This window comes from Castanea sativa, chromosome 5 (genome assembly GCF_040712315.1).
Source record: "Castanea sativa cultivar Marrone di Chiusa Pesio chromosome 5, ASM4071231v1".
NCBI classification, from domain to species: domain Eukaryota; kingdom Viridiplantae; phylum Streptophyta; class Magnoliopsida; order Fagales; family Fagaceae; genus Castanea; species Castanea sativa.
The window spans coordinates 68,564,444-68,584,148 of NC_134017.1; the positions used below are offsets into that span (position 1 = coordinate 68,564,444).

The window sequence follows — 19,705 nt, forward strand, 5'->3', positions numbered from 1 at the left end:
TTGTTTTTTATACTTTATCGACTACAATTTTAACTTATATGATGTACTTATTATGGTATTTAAGTTCCAATCCTTAAATATAAGGTGGTGACTGGTAAGTGATGTTTTATTTATTTTTCTGAACACGAGTGTTAAGAATTTTTTGATAATTTGGACTAAAATCGGAGTGTAGGAATTTTGAACTTGAGATTTTGAGGATCTAATGAGGCCTTAAGTGAGGTTTTATTAAGTTATGGTAAAAAAGAGGGTGCGAAATTCTTTCATTTCAATGAATTTAAGCTTTTACCTTTTAATTTCAATTTTCAAGCCAAGCTTGGATTGAACTTAAATATTAAGCTCGATAAGTTCTTAGTGTGAGTTTGGATAGAGTTGAAAGCAAATTTCGGCTGCTCTACAAGTACAGAATTCAAAAAAAAAAAACTTTAAAACTGGGTCTCACACAGTACTATTCATATTTAAAAATTATTTTGCTATAATATTTTCAATTTTCAATTTTCAGCAATAAGCGGTATTTAAATAGACTTTTAGAATCGTTATATAGCACTTACAAAGTCAATCTAGCCCGAAAACAGGCCTTAAAAAAAGTGTTTTTATATTTTCCTCCCTTTCCTTTCTTAATTGATATAAATAAATAAATAATAAAATAAGGAAGAGTTTATTAATTGAAATAGGAACGGGAACAGGCCCAAAGAGTCAATTGGGCCAAATGGAGAACTGAAAGAGGGAAAAATGAGGTCAGGCAAATGAACCAGTTTTAGGCCTAAGCATTTGGCTCGACGTTCAGGTTGACTCAGGCCCAATTTTACCTATTTAATGCGCGCCCAGCCCTGATCTAAGTCCACAATAAAACTAATAAAACGTTGAAAACTATTTCCAATATTTTCCTCCAACATTGTCCGTTTTTCATAGTGGAAAATTACATACTCACATAATGAAAATGAGAGGTACTACGTCTATAATATTTTTCACAATAAATTATAGGTGATTAGTTGTTATTAATTCAAATTTGAACATAACACTAAGATTAATTTTTTGCTCCAACAATAACAACCCGTAACAACCTGCTATTTAAGATTTGTTTTAAAAATGTTGTGGAAATGTTGTGGACATATCATTTCTCAGGTGAAAATGCTTTTTCTCCAACATTTTCCTTCTCTCAGGGAGAAAATTTTCATACTCATTTGGTGAAAATACTTTTCACCCAACTATTTCCAATGTTTTCCTTCTTTCATGGAGGAAATTGCATACTCACTCAATGAAAATATTTTTCTACTATAAACTTAGGTTAAATTTAAATTTTTATTTATCTCCAAGTTTAATAGTTTACAATTTCATTTCTTGTAAAATTTTCAAGGTATTAATTTTTTCATTTTTTCCATTTGTATTTCTTTTTTCTAAAAATAAAAATAGAAATGTAAGAGCATCACATTTCCTATTTTAGGGTAAGACCCCAATCTAGGACGAAAAGCTTAGAAAACACTCCCTCATCAAACTCCCCGTTGGTTCCCCATTTTAGGAAAATGCTAATGTGCTTCCCATAATTCAAGGAAATGTTATTCATTCCCCAAAAAGTAGTACTCCTTCGTCTTAATCTGTTTGTCCTGTTTCAAAAATCCAACTTTTTAAGGGAAACATAATTTCTTGTCTTGTTTTCTATATAAAAATGTATAATTTTTCAAAATTACCCTTAAATAAATTTATCAAAAATGGTTTTGGAAATATAGTAGGGGTATAATAGGAACATTATTATATTTATAGTTTTTAATTTTAGAAATAGGACAATATTTTTGGACATCCCATAATGAAATAAAGGATAAAAAAAAATTGGAACGGGGGAGTGTATTTTTTATATCTTGATTATGGAATTAAAGAAAAGTGAGAGAAATTACAGAGAATGAATGAAGAGAAAAGTAGGTTCTTATCCTAAAATAAAGAAAAAAAATTAAAAACTTTATGATAATGCCTAAGTAGTTTAATAATGGTAAAAGGATTGTGAGGCCCCAAAGTTGAACAGGGCAAGCCCACTTGGAGCAATGAGGTTTGTCCTGTTCTACCAGGCCAATGCAATATATTTGTAAGAGAGTGGATCAAACAACAAGGAAGGGCTTAGTCCGAGTATAAGAATAAGGAAAATGGGCCAGACTTGATGAAATAAGTAGATCAATATGCTATAATTAGTTTACCCGAGGAGGCCAAGGTTACACACATAAATACACTATTCATCTTCTTCTTCTTCTTCTCTCTCTCTCTTTCTCTATCTCTCTTTTCAATGAATGCCTGCCCCTCTATTTCTAGATATTTCTTCCCTTTATATACTCTTCTCTACTTCCCATCTTGACTCCTCATCTTTACCTAACAAGATTCTTATCATAACATCTGTCCTTTCCAACATATGCCGTAGGTGGTAGGAGTTGCTTAGCTGTGTATCACACTATTCAAGTCACTTTCCTATCAATGCAGCTGATAAAGCTGTTGCCAACCATTTAATGCGGAGACTACAGGCTACTCCAAGCTAGAGACTTCACCTACCACCACCAATTCTCTCATTTGACCTTTCCTTTTTTCTCACTTAGAACGCCCCAGTGCCCTTCGTCTTATCTTTTCCTCTCCTAAGGCGGTTTTCCTTCTCGGGCCCATGGTATCCCACAACAGTATCGTGACCCTTCGTCTTCATCCTCGGTCCTCGGGTATCCACAAGGATGTTAGTAAAAAGGAGAAATGTTATGTCTACAACATTTTCACAACAAATTATAAATAGCAAGTTGTTATTGGTTGTTATGGGTGAGCAAAAAAGTAATTTGAATCATGGATTCAAATTATAACCAATAACAACTTACCACGTATGATTTGTTGTGAAAATCTTATAGACGTAATACTTCTCAAATAAAGAGTAGTAATCCTTTTAGCCATAACCTAACATTTTTCCCATCCATCATGACAGATTGAAATGTTGAGATAATTTACAATAAATTTAACAACAAATGGACTGCAAGATAAGATTGTTTCCTATTAAAATTTTTGTCTATAAAATTTTAACTTTTAAATAAAGGATGAAAATAAAACTTAAAACAAATGCATGAAATTTTTAGGGATGGCAATGGGTGGAATAAGGGGAACCTCATCCCCACCCTCTCCCCTTTTTTGGGTGAGATAAACTTACACTAGATGGGAACATGACAAGTTGGGGGCAAGGTGAGTTTGAGGTCTATTATCATCTCTAATGAGGTGGCTTCAATATTTATGAGGTAAAGTGGGAAGAGTAAAAGTAAGTGTTTTAGAGAAGTAATGCTACAGACACAATAATGTACAATAGTTAAGTTTGTAAGTTTTTACTAATTGTTATTAGGACCTATCACTGACATCATTTTTTTATCTACCAAATACCAATAACAACTTGCAATATTGAAAATTGTAAATTGTAAATTGTTTTTGGCTGAGGTTAGATTTATTGAATATAATATATACAACAAAATAAATTATAATATCGGGTATGTATAAAAAAAAATTAAAGTGAATACATACATAACTTAAATATATATCAAACCAAATACATATACACACACTTAAGGCGTGACTGGGTGTGCAAAACACGTCCTCATCCCATCACTCCTTTCAGAGTTAAAACCCACACAAGATAGAGTAGGACATGAAAGAATTGAGGTAAACGAAGAATTTTGGCCATCCCTAGAATTTATTAGTGCAAAATAAGTACAAATTTTATGTTATTATTTATCGTTTCAAAAAAATAAAGTTATTTTTAATGGCTCATTAGAAATTAATAGATATGAAAATAGATTCTAATTAATACCTAACTACAATAGGAACCAAATTTACCTAAAAATGATTTAAAACACCTAAAAAGAAGGAAATAAATACCTTGAACCTAAAATAATGATAATTAAATAAAAATACCAAAATTAATGAATTATAAAAATTAAATTGTAGATTCTGTCTTACATCTATAACAAAGCTACAAAAGTAAATCATAGTCATAATTTGAGTGCAAGTATAGTAATCTTAATTATGTAATTTTAATTTGTCTATTTTTAGTTTAGGATTTTGTATCATAAATGCTATTCAATGAGTTTGTTGTAACATACAAATCTTAGTAGTGAAGATATAAACGTTAAGGGCTTTCTACTACGGATGTATGCATTTAATTTTGAAACACATTAATCTCTCTCACTCGTAGGCTGATGTCAGTCCAAAGCACATTGCACATTATGGCCTAGAATATAATAGTTGCAACCTCTCAGAAGCTCAGACCAAAAAATGAAGAATAAGTACTGTAGGGACATTGGGCCCAGTAATTTATAAAGGATGGCCCAACAAAGTCTATTGGGCTAAAAACCCAATCCGAGGATATCAAACAATCTAGGAGTACATTAGTGTACCTCATAAAGAAAATACCAGGTAAATATGTGATAAAAGAGTGAACAATTGCGTCCGAGGAAGATATTAGTCCTCGGATATTAAAGCCGAGGTCATAGGAAGGAGGTTTAATATCCCCAAAGCTATGTTATAAACAATCTTATGGCTACGGGAAGATACAGTACACGTGGAAGACAGTAGAAGAGCGGTGGAATATCTAAGGTAAAGCTGCTACCACCGCCCACACATTAAAAACTCTGCAATTGATATACTGACTGCATTAATGGAGGAAGGAGACCTGAGCATGAGGTTTGGAACTTGGTCCCTGATCCTAGAGGAATTCGGGGAAATTTGATGGGACAAGTATCCAAAGCTAGCGTTATAACCATAAGGTGGAGGATGATAAAGGGGAGAAGAAGGAGTATAAATAAGGAAAAAGACCTTCGGAAGAAGGGAGGCTCTTTCTTTGGAGAAGAAAGACAATAGTATATGATAATCTAATGATCTATAATTGTAATCACCCTTGAGAAGCAATACTATAAACTATCCTCGGATTGTGTCCAAGGAAGAGTTTTTTATTCATATTCTTATAGTTAATTCCTTGTTTGTGCCATTGGGCCCGAGGCTCGTTTATTTTTTGTTGTTTGAACCACCCTCAAAATCTAGATTTCAAGCTCACTCTCTATAAATTTATTGCAAAAGGCCTTTCAAGCCCATTCCCATTTAATTGTGGATTGAAGGTTCGACTTGTGTCCTTACAAGTACATAAACCCTTCAACCATTAATTGCGTGTGTAAGCTTGTAACCACACATCCTCAAACCAAAAGAATTAAGAATAAATAAGTATATAATTAAAACCTTAAACTATACACCTGTATAAGGGTTTTTGGACAGACAATATGTCGAACAAGTGGCTAGAATAATAATAATTATCATAAATGAGAATGCAGTCTTGTGCTGGAGAATTTGTACCGAAGGGCTGGAGCAGTAGTAATTAAATTTTTTTTTTGTTGCACTTTCCATCAAGCCAGCCTGTTGGTTCAATATGTAGCCAATAAAAAATATTTTTCCTTCCTTTAGTTTTTTTTTTTTTTTTGAGAAGAATATTTTTCCACTCTAAACTTAGGTTAATGTTGGATTTTTATTTATCTCCGAGTATAATAGTTTACCATTTCATTTCTTCTAAAATTTAAAAGGTATTGATTTTGTCATTCTATCCATTTGTATTTCTTTTTTCTCAAAATTAAAATAGTAATCTAAGAGCCTCACATTTCCTATTTTAGGGTAAGACCCCAATCTAGGATGAAAAGCTCAAAAAACACTCTCTCATCAGACTCCCTACTAATTCCCCATTTTAGGAAAATGCTAACGTACTTTCCTTAATATTGAAATGTTATTCATTCTCCAAAACTAGTAATTTTTTTTGTCTTAATTATGTAATTAAAGAAAAGAAAAGTAAGAGAAATTATAGAGAATGAATGAAGAGAAAAGTAGGTTCTTATCCTAAAATAAAGAAAATTTTTAAAAACTTGATGCTAATGCTTAAGTAGTCTAAAAATAGTAAATTATACACTCCACAAGTATAAGTGCTTGTAGGTGTAGGGGGTAAGGGTCGATGTTCAAGTCTCCAGGAGAGAGCTTCACACACATATATACTTAGATTAGGCTAGAGTAGAAATTCTATCTTGTATAAAAAAATAAAAAAATAAAAATGGTAAAGAGGATGTTAGTAAAGAGGAGAAATGCTAGTTTTCACAACAATTTCACAACAAAACTTAAGTGGCAGGTTATTATTAGTTGTTATTAATAGGCAAAAAAATAATTTAAGTTGTAAATTCAAATTATAACCAATAACAACTTTCCATCTATGATTTATTGTGAAAGTATTATGAAAATATTGTGGACGTAACACTTCTCAAATAAAGAGTGGTAATCCTTTTAGCCATAACCTAACATTGTGCCCATCCATCGTGATAGATTGAAAAGTTGAGATGATTTACGATAAATTTAACAACAAATGGACTGCAAGATAAGATTGTTACGTATTAAAATTTTTATTAACAATATTTTAACTTTTAAATAAAGGATGAAAATAAAACTTAAAACAAATGCATGAATTTATTAGGGATGACAATGGGTGGAATAAGGGGTGCCCTATCCCCATCCCTCCCTTTTTTAGGGTGAGGAAAACTTACACTAGATGGGAGCACGACAAGTTGGGTGCATAGTGAGTTTGAGGTATTTTGTCATCTCTAGTAAGGTGGCTTCAATATTAATGAGGTAGAGTTGGAAGAGTAAAAGTAAGTTTTTTAGGGAAGTAATGCATGCTACACACAATAATTTACAATAATTGAGTTAGTAAGTTTTTATTGATTGTTATTAGAGCCTACCATTGACATCATTTTTTAGCTCTACCAAATAAGCAAATACTTAAAAGCAATAACAACTTGCAATATTGACAATTGTAAATTTTTTTCACTAATGCTAGACTTATTGAATATAATATATACAACATAATAAATTATAATATAGGATAAAATAATTAAAATGAATGCATTACTAACTTAAATATATATCAAACCAAATATATATATACCCACATACACACATTCGAGGCATGATTGCATGTGCCAAACCCGTCCTCATCCTATCACTCCTTTCAAAGTGAAACCCACACAAGATAAATTAGGACATGATGAATTGAGTGGACGAAGAATTTTGGCCATCCCTAGAATTTATTAGTGCAAAAGAAGTACAACATTATTTTATTGTTTATCATTTCAACAACAAAAAGAAAAAAAGTTATTGTTACTGGTTTTTATATGTAAAACACAAGATTTGTCTCCACTTTATTTGACTCATGCATGATATATTCTAATATAAAATTTTAAAAATTCATTCATTGATTAATGAATAGCTTACTCAAGAGTTTTTGAACTCAATTGGTGTTTTATAATATTTCCAACAATGGCGTCTAGGATCTTTTCTGGAGACCTGAACTCCGGCTCTTGCCCTTCACACCCTACAAGCATTTATACTTGTGGAGTAACCACCACATCAACGGTGAACAGTGGTTATTATTATAAAAGTTGAAAACTATAACATTTTAACAAACATTAATTTGCACTACATCTAATATCCATGGAAGATAGTGACTAGTATCTAGTGAGGTTCATGTTACAGTAGTTTTAGTAGTAGCAGTTGTTGTATGAAACTTAAGGTTGGGCAGCAATGGAACAAGCGATTCTAATTACCATGGTGGACCATGAGAACTTCTTGAACTGGTTTGATTGTCGTGTGCTCGCTGGAATGGCATTCCAACAACTGCGTGGAGAGAATAATTTGAGGTTGGGGCCAACAAACAACAGGAAGAAACCAAAAATTTGTACGAAGATATATATCGATTTTCCAGTTACTTAGAAAAAGAAAACAAAAAAAAGTTGCCATAGTATTACATACGTAGGGTCATGCTGTGCATGATATGGAGACAACTTGCTAGTTGTCACTTATCATTGTGGTCACAGGCATGGAAGTTCGAAGAGGTGGGGACCCTCTAGCATGACGAGAACAAAGAAAACACATCTGCTTTACTAAATATAAATCTCACTCTTATCAAGTTGTTTTCTTTTTATTCTTATGAGAAAACCATAGCTAATATCACGGTATCTTTTCTTCCCCAAGTGGCCAACAAGCCACTTCTTTTTCATTTTAATTACCCCATGGCTGAGGTAGGTCCTCATGCTTTGACCAAACAATTTAGTGATGGGAGAGATATTACAAAATTACTATAAAGTCTTTCAAACTGATATATCGTTGAATACTGATGAGTAAATTAACATTAATTTATTAATTTTTAGTATTTTTCCAAAAACATACATTGTTGTGAGTGGGTAACGCTAGGGAGTAAAGACTGCATTTTCACAATTGGTTTGTTAGGTTAGAGCAACATCACTTTCATATGGGTTCTTACTGACACTGCTTTTATTATACACCAATCACAATGATTCATGTTAATAGTTATAAAGATATTGCAGCCTTATAGAGAAAGCAATGCTCTTGCCCAAAACTTTGAAAATGATGCATCTATTAACTATAGAAGTCTGTGTAACATGTCACTGAGTCTATATATGATTTTGTTTATCTATACCTATTTATACGGATGCTGGAAAAATAGTAAAACAAAAGTTTGTTTCCTGTATGCGTACCAGAAGCACATAGCCTGTGTTTGCTTCAAACTTTTACTTATTCGATTTTTGTTTTTTCCTTTCTTGGAATAGCATATATGAAATATCCAATTGGAATTTCCAAGAATAGGCTTACCGTGCAATTTGAGAACGTGGAAATATTGAAGGAACTCTAGTCATTGATAAGATTTTCATACTTGGCATACATGCATTCCACGTATCATTGTAGACTGTATATATATAAGAGGATTTACAAATGAGAGAGAATGACAAGAAGTAAAGAGCATCCTTCAGTAAATGAATTATTGTCCTCACTTTGGTTGTCATATACTAATCAATTAAACAAGGGTGATACATGCTCTCTTAATTAATAGCTGGCATAAAGGGATAATATGCTCTATGAAAACAAAATACATCCATTCAGAATATAGGGACAAAAATGATGAATTGAATTATGAAAAAGGAGGCAGCTATGCATAAGGTGCTCTATGAACAACTCTAATTTTTTTTTAACACTTGCTGATAACAAATGGGTGCATTCTTTTTATGATTACACTTAATCAAACAATTTTTTTTTTAAAACGAATGAGAATGTAGTTCTCTTAAGTCTTCTGTTTAAGAATGTGACGCAATTGAGATTTCTGGCTTTCAATTTTCACTTCCAGAAGCTTGGCCTTTGTGTTATGTTTTTGGATGCCTCGTGGCCACTCTATGCGTCCTTTCATCCCTCGAGTAATGTGTGGATTGGCCAAGTCAGGTGCACTGTGTTGTGCCACTGTATCCTGGCATCTGGGCTCACCTTCAGCTGACCCTCTACATGGAGAAGCTTTCCTGACACTAGAAACTGTCCCATTTGAAAGCCTTCGATTACCCCCATCTATCGAAATCTTATAGAATTCACCATTACTGGGGTGTGATTTCCAGATATTCGATACTGGAGATGCCTTCTGCTTTATTTGCTTATCAGATAGTAAGCAAACCTCACTGATTTCTGGACCAAGAGATTCTTGATTAGTGTTTTCATCACATTCAATTCGGCTCTCCAAAACATTTTTTTCTTGGTTGAACCTATTAATTGAGGTTTCACTACCTTCAAGTGAGCAAATGCAACCCTGATCCTCAGCATGGCTAGTACTTTCCCCACCTCTGATATCTTCTTCTAGACCACTGTTATAATCAAAAACATGATTTGAATGTTTCAGCACTAAATTTTTGTCAGAGGCATCATTATTAAGACTCAAGGTGTAGATTTTTGAAGCACGCCCAGTGCGACTGTAATTTAAACATGGTTCAATCTCCTTTTCATTAGCTTCACATTCACTGAGACGTTCAATCTCCTTGATATCTTCAATATTCATTGATTTAATTGCCTGCATGATCAACTCAGCTTCCCTTAATTCCATGACATTCAGGTTAGAACTTCTGGACCCCAGGAAAGTCTCAAGGTCTGTTATCAGCTTGTTCATCTGAAAATATCTTTCTTCAAGAGCAAGCTTTGCATCAACTAGCTTCATTTGGACATGTTCTTCACGCCAAACCTCAGCCATCTGCCACATCTTCCTCTCTTCTTCCACTTCCTCACAAACTTTCTTGTATTCTCTCTTCAATCCCTCAACAATGGCCTCATCTTCTCCAATTTGCTTAGCTAGTTCATTACAAACTTCCTCCATTAGCTCTCGACGCCTTTTTTCTTCCTCATAATTTTGCATGATCTGCATTGCAGATAACTTGGCATTGGCAATCTGATTGACCAATTTGGAACTGAGAATTTCCATCTTCTGACGATTCTTCCTTTCCCTGCCTAATTCATTCTTTAAGTCATCCACATCTACAAGAATTTTTGCACGTTCTCTGCTCTGCCATGAAATCCTTTCCTCTTCAACCTTCCTCAGCAAGTGTTCAACTTTTTTCTTCGAGCACTTCACTTCATCTTCAAGCTCACAAATTCTTGATCTAGCACATATTAGTTCTGCTTGCAGAACAGAAACAATAGAGATAGAAGCATTGTCTTGATTTTCAAGAAGCTTTATGTGGCTGTTAAACTGGTAGACCTTGTCAATCTCTTTTGAACACCTAGGTTCCCACTTTGTTGCCCCCTCCATTGAACATTTGGGATATTGCAAAGAAGATTCAGGCTGGGAAGGATGTAGTTTGAAGATGAAGATCAAAGATTAGGTCAGAAAATATTAAAAACAAAGAGAATGAGAGAGGCATTATCAGAATAGCATGTTATTTTTCCATTTCTGAGACAAATTAGATCAAATGACCAGCTAAAGCCATGACCTCATTATCGTGACATTCTCTATACAGTTCACATATTCTCTATGGTAAAAAGAAAATATCCAAGGTATATATGATCATCTCAAAGAAAGGTCATGCTAGTTTATACACACCTAGACCGCACTTCATCTCCACCCGTCATGACTAAACTAGTTCTCTCTCCCCAAACATTTATGAACAGTTGCAAACTAGAATAACCCAGAGAAAGAAAAAGACTTACCTTATACTGGATTCCTTTTTTTGGATGAGAGACAGGTAGGGATCTTTGTAACTGCAACTGATCCTTTATTTCCGGACCATAGTCCCTGCTTTTCCGGTGATGGGTAAACTTGATCTTTACACATCCAATACCAGGCTGCATTGCAGGGAAGAATGTGACAAGGATTTTAAATTCACAAATGTTACAATTTTATTGATATCACAGTTGCACACCATGATCCATGTATAAACAATAGTTTAATCCACTCCATCTGTACTTTAGGCAACTACCTCCAAAATATATATACAATATTTAAGTGCATCACCTAAATTTGAATGATTATCTATTTATTTAATTAAAAAAAGGACAAAATATGAATTAAGTTGATGTGAATGATAGATGAATCGTTGATTTAATCTTTCACTTTATTGGCTACTAACTATAAATTCCATTACATGTGCTTTAGGGCTTGTTTCTACTTTCTAGTCTTGCCAACTTTGACACCTCCTCTTACCCAACTACTGAAATCCTGTCCTGATAGTTGCTGTTGTCAATTAATATCAGTATACTATTTTTTTTTCTCAGTAATTTATCGATCTCTATTATTCTATCCTATCCAAAACCATACCTCGCCTCCTTAATTAACATGTAATTTTTTATTACTTCTCCTACCATATCCAAAATTATACTCTCATAATATTTTATATATATATATATATATATATATATATTAATTCTACCAATGTTATTTTAGGCAATCCTTTACCTTTTCAATTCATTTAAATTGAATCAAATCAACCTTTCTCACTAGTGTATTATTAATAACAAAAATGATATAGAATCAAAGTTAATTGATTTAATTCTCATCAAAGCAAGCACAGTTTGGTCTATGGGAAATTAAAAGAAGAGAAAAGAAAATACAAAATTCCAACATTGTATTTTTTTTTTTTTTATAATTTTTTTTCGAATTTGTAACAATAACTCAGCTCAATTAAGCCAACATTTGTACTAGTGTCGACAAAGAGGGAGTTTTGTTTTATTTTTCATTAACATTAACATGAACATACAGAGTCAGATGGCAGTATCATTATATCTTATGTTGCACTTGGTTTTCACCAACCACAAATTCAGTTTTTTTACAAACCCAAATTAAAACAAAACCCAAAGTTTCAAACTTTATTTATTTATTTTAAAGACAGTACTCTCCCGTTGAAAATACAGTAATAGCGAAATTCATAAAAGTTACCTGCTGACAGTGAGGATCACCGAGCAATCGCCAGAGACCGGCGGCGAGTTTTCTGGCGGGGGCTTGGACTCTGCCTCGTTGAAATAGCTCGGAGACGAGCTTCGTGTGGTGGTGGTGGTGGTGGTGTTGGTAGTTAAAGGCAAGGTCGTTTTTGTTGTCTTCGAACTTCCAGGACGAGCGAGGAGTAGTGGGTGGTGGAGGTCCGAGCTTGCGAAACCGGTTAGAATTCTTGGGTTTGCGGCGGCGGCGGAGGAGACGAGGAACCGCCGGCGAGTGGTGGTGGGACCCACCTGTGAAGCTCATGGTGTGGAATAATCATCAGCCATTACTGAAAATGAGAGAGAGAGAGAGAGAGAGAAAGAGGTACAAATACAGATAGTACAGAACAGTGCAATAAAAAGAGAAAGCGAGTTCAAGTTTTTTCGGGGATATTGTGGAAAGCAGGTACAAAGTTATATATATAGTTGCACTTCTACAGTCTACTACTCTCTCTTTTGCTGTCTTTAATTTTGCCAGGTGTGAGTGTGTGTCTTTTTTAATTAGCTTCACCTGTTCGTGTGTTTTTTTATTTAAAACTGACACTCGGTTCTTTTAAGTTATAACCACGTTGTAAACAACATAGCATTCTGTCCTAGCTGTTGGATTTCTTGGGTGTAGGACATCTACTACTCACATCCATTTAAACAACTTACATCTACTACTCACATCCATTTAAACAACTTATTCAAATCCTTTTAAGATAGAATGCTATGTTGTTTAACTAAAATTAGGGACAGTAACAATAAGAGTAATGCTATAGACACATAAAATGCACAATTTTGTGCCACGACTAACCACGTGGCGAGTTATGAATGGTGGAAGAATTTCTCTACGTGGTAAGCAGGGATGGAACCAGGATTCAAACTTAGGAGGGCCAAAGTTCTTTATTCTTAGATTTAAAAAAATTGAAATATCAATACTAGAGGTTGACAAAGTTGCATTATTAGCATTTATTTATTAATTATTATTTGAATTTTTCCTTTTGAAAAAAATTTAATAATAGGATTTTATAATAAAGAGTTTTGCAAGTCAATTGACACGTTTTAATATTTTCAAAGTCTAATTAATGTGTGGATGAAGCGATCAATATGTGGCATAGGACATGTCTCTATGGCTTTGAGGGTGAAGTCATTTGAGAGGAGCATAGAGCTCTCAAGTGAGAGGGAGAAATTGGGTAAAGCTTATTGGGTTTTTGTGTTTTTTTTTTTTTTTTTGCTAGGATTTGTAATTGATTTGTTGTTATTGTTTTTGCTTAGATTGGATTTATGATTTGTTCAAAGATTTTTCTTATTATCTGGATATGTGCATTTTTTTTTTTTTTTAGATTTTACTTATTATTTATTTGTTGGATTTCTTGGGTCAATTTGTAAAGTTTTTGGGGAGGGGGACCAAGTATATAATTTTAAGAGCTTTAATTAAAAAAAAATTTTGTTAATAAACATACTAGTATATTTTGTTTTCAAAGGTTGGGGGGGGGGGGGGGGGGGCATAGGTCCTCTCTGCCCTTGAGTAGTTCCATCCTTGGTGGTGAGTTGTGGCACAAAATTGTGCATTTTTATGTGCCCATAGCATTACTCCACGAGGGCCGTGAACGACAAAAAAGACAATGTTTGGAAGAGGGGATGGGTTTCCGATGTTGGTTAGTATGGTTATCGACGGATGTTTTTTGATTTCTTTGAACATTGAACTGGCTAACATATTTATAAATTTCCCCCATTTTTTTCACTCCCTGTCTATTTTACACACATTCCTTTTCATTTTCTAGTTCTCCCCACTCAAATCAGCCTTTTACCCTTGTCAATATCTACAACATTGTTAAAGATCAAGAGGTAGGAGACTTGAAGGACAACATCACCAGAAATCGATACCTTCTCATGCTCTCACAATGTAACAATGGTCTGTGTTTTAAGGATTCTAATGATGTTGGTGTGGCTCAAAAACCCCCCTCCAACATCGGCCGCATCAAATCTTGTTTAGCCCTAACTAACGTAGTCCATATATTATTAATTTTACTTACACAAAAAACTAAAATTTTTATAACAAAATTTACTGTATCTATGGTTCTATCTTAAAATATTGTTTAAGGTAGTGTAGATGTATTTACTAATACTTAAATTGAGATAAATAATATTTTAAAGTTTTAGATTTTTTCAAATCCATCCTGTTCATCCCAAATTACGAGCGAGGTTGGTATATGTTTAAGCTTTTCAAAAGGAAAGTCTATGGGCATAACTAAATGTCACAACATTTTTTACATGACATTTTTTTTTCATGGTAGGTTCTAGTATAATATTTTATTATTTTATTTTGAACTAAGAGGAACTAATATCTTTGCTGCTATAAACTCCATGAAAAAGTCTGGTGGCACAACAAAAGGCATAACTTGTGCCACAACTTGCCCATGTGGCGAGTTGTGGTTGGTGGAGGGCTGTCTCCACATGGACCCACCATCACCCCTCTACCAACCACAACTCACCACATGGGCGAGTTGTGGCACAAGTTGTGCCTTTTGTTGTGGCATTAGAAGTTCTCAAACTCCATTGAAGTACTCTGAACTGATGGTTGCTATTGTCAATGATTGTGCGTTAACATTAGCTTAAATAGTTGGTTTTTTTTTTACTATTTAATTCATTTTGCTATTATTTATAGGTTTTATTACATTTTTTGTACTATTTATAAATCTCATTGTATTATTTCAGTTACTTTTTAACTTTATTTACATTACTTTTAGCAAAAAGTTTTCAGTTTTAATTAAATAAGTTGTTCCTAAATGGACACTTAATATCAGTATATTATTTTGTTTCTCAAATTTAAAAAGAAAAAAAAAAAAGGAAACAAAGTTTACTACTATTTTTGTGTGTATTTTTATAAATATAGTAAAATCTAGGAACTTTATAAGTTCAAGGTTTTTTTTAGGGGATTTATAAGTTCAAGTACATTAGCTCGTTTCTTTTCTATTTAAGAAAAAAAAAAGATACATTAGCTTAAATAGCATGTCTTAGAGCATCTCCAAAAGTATCGGCAAACACAAAATCATATTTATTTTAGAGATTCTAACCATAAAATAGTCATCCAATAGCTTTTTTAAAACTCAAAAAGTTTTTTGCTAATGAACAGTCATTCTCTAAACTTGATGTGCTAATGTTCATTAGCAAAAGAATAAAACTGAATAAAAAAAATTAGCAAAGATTGGAGCAGGGATGGGGGTATGGGGATACGTGTGTTAAAAAAAAATGAAGAAATAATATTTAAATGGGATAGAGAAATGATCAAGAATCTGTTGAAAAATGTATTTGAAAAACTAGGTAAGTAAAAAGTAAATGTCACTATTTATTGTCCAAACAGTAAAAAAATATAGAGAAGCTGCTGGAAATGCTCTTATAACCCCTTTGTAATTATTTTTCCTTCTTCTACAATCTAGAATATTAAATATCAATTGAAACTCCTGCAAATCCATTATACAATTTTATACAAACTATTTTTATTTAGTACATTTTAAGGGTATCCGTACTGGTTTATTGGCCAATAACATATCTTTGATTAGAAGTTAGAACACCACTTCATTCTTCCAAACCATTCACACCTTAGATTATGAATGGGGCGGGCATATGGGATGTTCTTTCGGAATTTTATTTTTAATTACTTACTATTAACATGTCTTCCCTTGTTATCACTTAACTCAACTAATTAAGTAATTATTCGGCACTCCTCAATCCATGCTCGTTCATTTCACAAAATTATGCATCCCATTAATTAAATTTATATTAGGGAGTCTACTATATTCATATGAATACAAAATATAACTTGATCTTAAAGTATATAAAATAAGTTGAATGTTATGCCAGATTTATATGTAGTGGCAGAGCCAATTTAGGGGATAACACTAATTAATTAAAAGATAAAGTTGAAAATAGAATTGATTTTATAATTTTTTTATTATTGTAAGCAATAAAAAATAAAAAAAAAGTATAATTGTCACATAATGTATAAGTATATAATGTGTAAACGACATTTAATTTTTCCATGCTTAATGAGAGAGAGAGAGAGAGAGAGAGAGAGAGAGAGAGAGAAGTGTTTTACGGAGACTAATGTAATAGATATGTACACCCACACTTATACACACACTCAAGAAGGGTGATAATGGATGAATTGTTCGGAGTATACATATGAGTGAAGTCTCATATTGAATAATAATAAGAAGAATAAGGTTAATATAACATAGTTGAGCTCAAACTCATTGGGCTTAGACATTTTTGTGTTAAGTGTATCTCTATATGTATATTCACTACTCAAAAATATAATTGGAGCAGAGACTGTATATCACACAAGGCAATCCCATAAAGTTAACACAAACGATCTTAGGAAAAAAAAAAAAAAAAAACTCCAACAAAGGAGTATTGCCAATGGTGCTAGAGAATGGTGAGGTGTGAGGTTCCCATGGGTACAAAACATGCGGAGTTGATATGTGAGGGCTCATGAATGATGCACTAGTGAAGGAAAAAGCCACAAAGAGTCAAAGAGTCACATGGAACACTGCATGGTGATCAAATGTGAAATCCTAATCCTAGGTGTTAACATGTATAATGTTGTGGGCTTTAGGCCCAACTAGTTTACTTGTATAGCACTCTTACTTATTTAACACTCTTACTTATTTAACACTCTTACTTGTACTACACTCATATTTACTTATACTGCACTCATATGCCTCCTATATAAAGGCACTCATGTATATTATTTCGGTGAGAAATACAATACAATTATTCAGTATTTCTAACATAGTATTAGACCCACTACTCTAACCTTTTCTTAGCAGTCTTGTCTTTATTGGTGTAACTCCATTCTTAATATTACTTCCGTTGTCACAACAACTACTACAGTCTTTCACCGTTGAACCTTCGAGTCTTCCAGACATCATTCTCAGGTTCCGGACTTGTAGCAGCCGCCGTTGAGGAGTTCGAACACTGCAAAGACCACTGCCTTTTCCGGCACCGCCGTGAATATTGCTCCGATAAATTTTCCGAAGGTACCACGAAGATCGTCTTGCTCCGATCTACCTATCCGTGAAAACCTCACAGTCATCGGAGCCTCCACGCACCCTCACGCGCTACCTAAAGCTTCTGCACTAAAGATCACGCGCCCATGCGCCGAATCACTTTCTCACATGCCGCCAGGTGCCTCCACGCGCTGCCACACGCCAGACCTGCTCCTACTGACATCAGCCTTAGGTGACGTCATCACTGCCACGTCATCGCTAACGTCATCCTCTAGCGCGTTGCTGACATCACCCGCCATGTCATCGTTGACTGTTGACCGTTGACCGTTGACTTTTTTTTCAAAGTTGACTTTTTGCAGTCCAGGTTCTCCTTACTCAGTTTTTCGCGTAAATTTCATTTTTGCAATCCATTTTTGCATATTTTGCTTCTAAATGAAGAATAAGGACAGGTCTCCTTCCTTTTGTAATAATCGTCGCCGACAATCCAACAAACGTTTTTGCAATTTTTGCAAATGTTTTTGCCATAATATTGAGACTTGCTATCAGCGCAATAAATCAGCTATTTCAATTTCTGCTGCCACTATTGCTAACATTGAGAATGTCCAACCAATGGCTCCCGTCTCTGCACAGTCTAAGTCTTCAGGTCACACTTTCACCATGTCTACAGATGACCTTAAAAACATCATCGCCAATGTCATTCGTATGGTTGGTAATGCATCTTATTCCTCTTCTCTCTCAGCTTTATCCAGTATGTTTCATTCCTCTTGGCTTATGGATTCTGCTTGTTGCAATCACATGACACCTCACTCGTCCTTATTTTCTGAACTTAAACCTGCACCACACCCTCTTACTATTCGCACAACAAATGGTTCCACAATGTGTGGCCATAATATAGGTTCCTTTTCAACCTTCAACCTCTCAGTTTCTGGAGTCTTTAATGTTCCTGACCTTTCTTACAATTATTTTTCTGTGGGACAATTAGCTGAGTTGGGTTATCGAATTATATTTGATTATTCTAGGTGTATAGTGCAGGATTCAAGGACGGGACAGGAGCTAGGGACCGGTCCTAGAGTTGGGCGTATGTTTCCCGTGGACAACTTTTGTCTTCCACTTATTGCTCCTGTTTCTATTGCCGCAGTTGCTGCAGTTTCTTCTATTCCTTCCCTTGCACTTTGGCATGCTCGTCTTGGTCACACATCTTCTTCTCGTGCACAACAATTGGCTTCTAGAGGTTTGTTAGGTTCAGTGTCTACAGAAAATTTTGATTGTGTTTCATGTCAGTTAGGAAAACAACCAGCTTTGCCTTTCAATACTAGTGAATCAATATCCACTGATATCTTTGACCTTATTCATTCTGATGTTTGGGGACCTTCCTCTGTCTCTAGTATTGGTGGATCTCGATATTTTGTTGTCTTTGTTGATAATTACCCTTGCTATAGCTAGATTTTTAATATGAAACATTGTTCTAAATTATTGCAAGAATTTTCTAATTTTGCAAAAATGGTTGAAACTCAATTTTCCAAACGTATCAAAAATTTTCGATCTGATAATGTTCTTGAGTACACTCAATATGCTTTCCAAGCTGTTTTGCATTCCTATGGCACTGTTCATCAACTAACTTGTCTAGGTACCTCTCAGCAAAATGGTAGAGCCGAACGAAAACTTCATCATATTCTTGACACTGTTCGTGCTCTCCTTCTCTCTGCCAAAGTTCTTGCTCCTTTTTGGGGCGAAGCTGCTCTTCATGCTGTTCATGCTATTAATCGCATTCCCAATCCTGTCATCCAAAATCAAACTCCGTATGAGCACCATTTTGGGTCACCTCCAGACTATCACCACCTTCGCTCATTCGGCTCTGCTTGTTTCGTTCTTCTTCAGCCATATGAGCATAACAAACTTGAGCCTAGGTCAAGACTTTGTTGTTTTCTTGGCTATGGCGAAACTCAAAAGGGGTATCGGTGTTATGATCCTATTTCTCATCGTCTTCGTATCTCCCGTAATGTTGTCTTTTGGGAACATCTCCTCTTTGTTGAGCTCTCTCACTTCCGTGCTTTTCTATCTTCCTCTTCTGTCTTAGATCTATTTCTAGATGAGACACATATTCCTTCTGTAGCTGCTCCTGACCCTCCTATGGCTGATCCTGATCCTCCTGTAGCTGCTCCTGATTCTCCTATTGACTTCTCTGTCTAACCACCAGATATCCTTGATCCATTTCCTAGTTCCCCCTTTAATGAACAGGTGGAAGATGAACAGGTTGAAGACAAGCTACCCAACCCTGATCTTGGGTCCCTTGCTCCTGCTCCGCCTGAAGATCATGCACAAGACATTCCACATCGTCACTCAACTCGGGTAAGGTCCATTCCTGCACATTTACTTGACTATCATTGTTACAC

At 34.4% G+C, this 19,705-nt stretch overlaps 1 protein-coding gene across 1 annotated transcript; it reads right to left on the reverse strand.

Annotated features, from left to right (window-relative positions):
- Window positions 1–8,985: 8,985 nt before the first annotated feature.
- Window positions 8,986–12,710, reverse strand: LOC142633749 (uncharacterized). Its single transcript, XM_075808004.1, has 3 exons — window positions 12,281–12,710; window positions 11,056–11,190; window positions 8,986–10,690 (listed from the first exon to the last, which is right to left on the reverse strand). Exons 1-3 carry the CDS (start codon window positions 12,581–12,583, stop codon window positions 9,158–9,160), a joined length of 1,971 nt encoding a protein of 656 aa, XP_075664119.1. The 5' UTR covers window positions 12,584–12,710; the 3' UTR covers window positions 8,986–9,157.
- Window positions 12,711–19,705: the final 6,995 nt, after the last annotated feature.

What these genes read in the sequence shown, in the direction of transcription:
- LOC142633749 (XM_075808004.1), bottom strand. Translation starts at nt 12,583, where the DNA reads ATGAGCTTCACAGGTGGGTCCCACCACCACTCGCCGGCGGTTCCTCGT. An exon ending in GTGATCCTCACTGTCAGCAG is followed by an intron (nt 11,191 to 12,280) that starts GTAACTTTTATG and finishes CCTGCAATGCAG; the next exon opens with CCTGGTATTGGATGTGTAAA. An exon ending in AAAAAGGAATCCAGTATAAG is followed by an intron (nt 10,691 to 11,055) that starts GTAAGTCTTTTT and finishes CATCCTTCCCAG; the next exon opens with CCTGAATCTTCTTTGCAATA.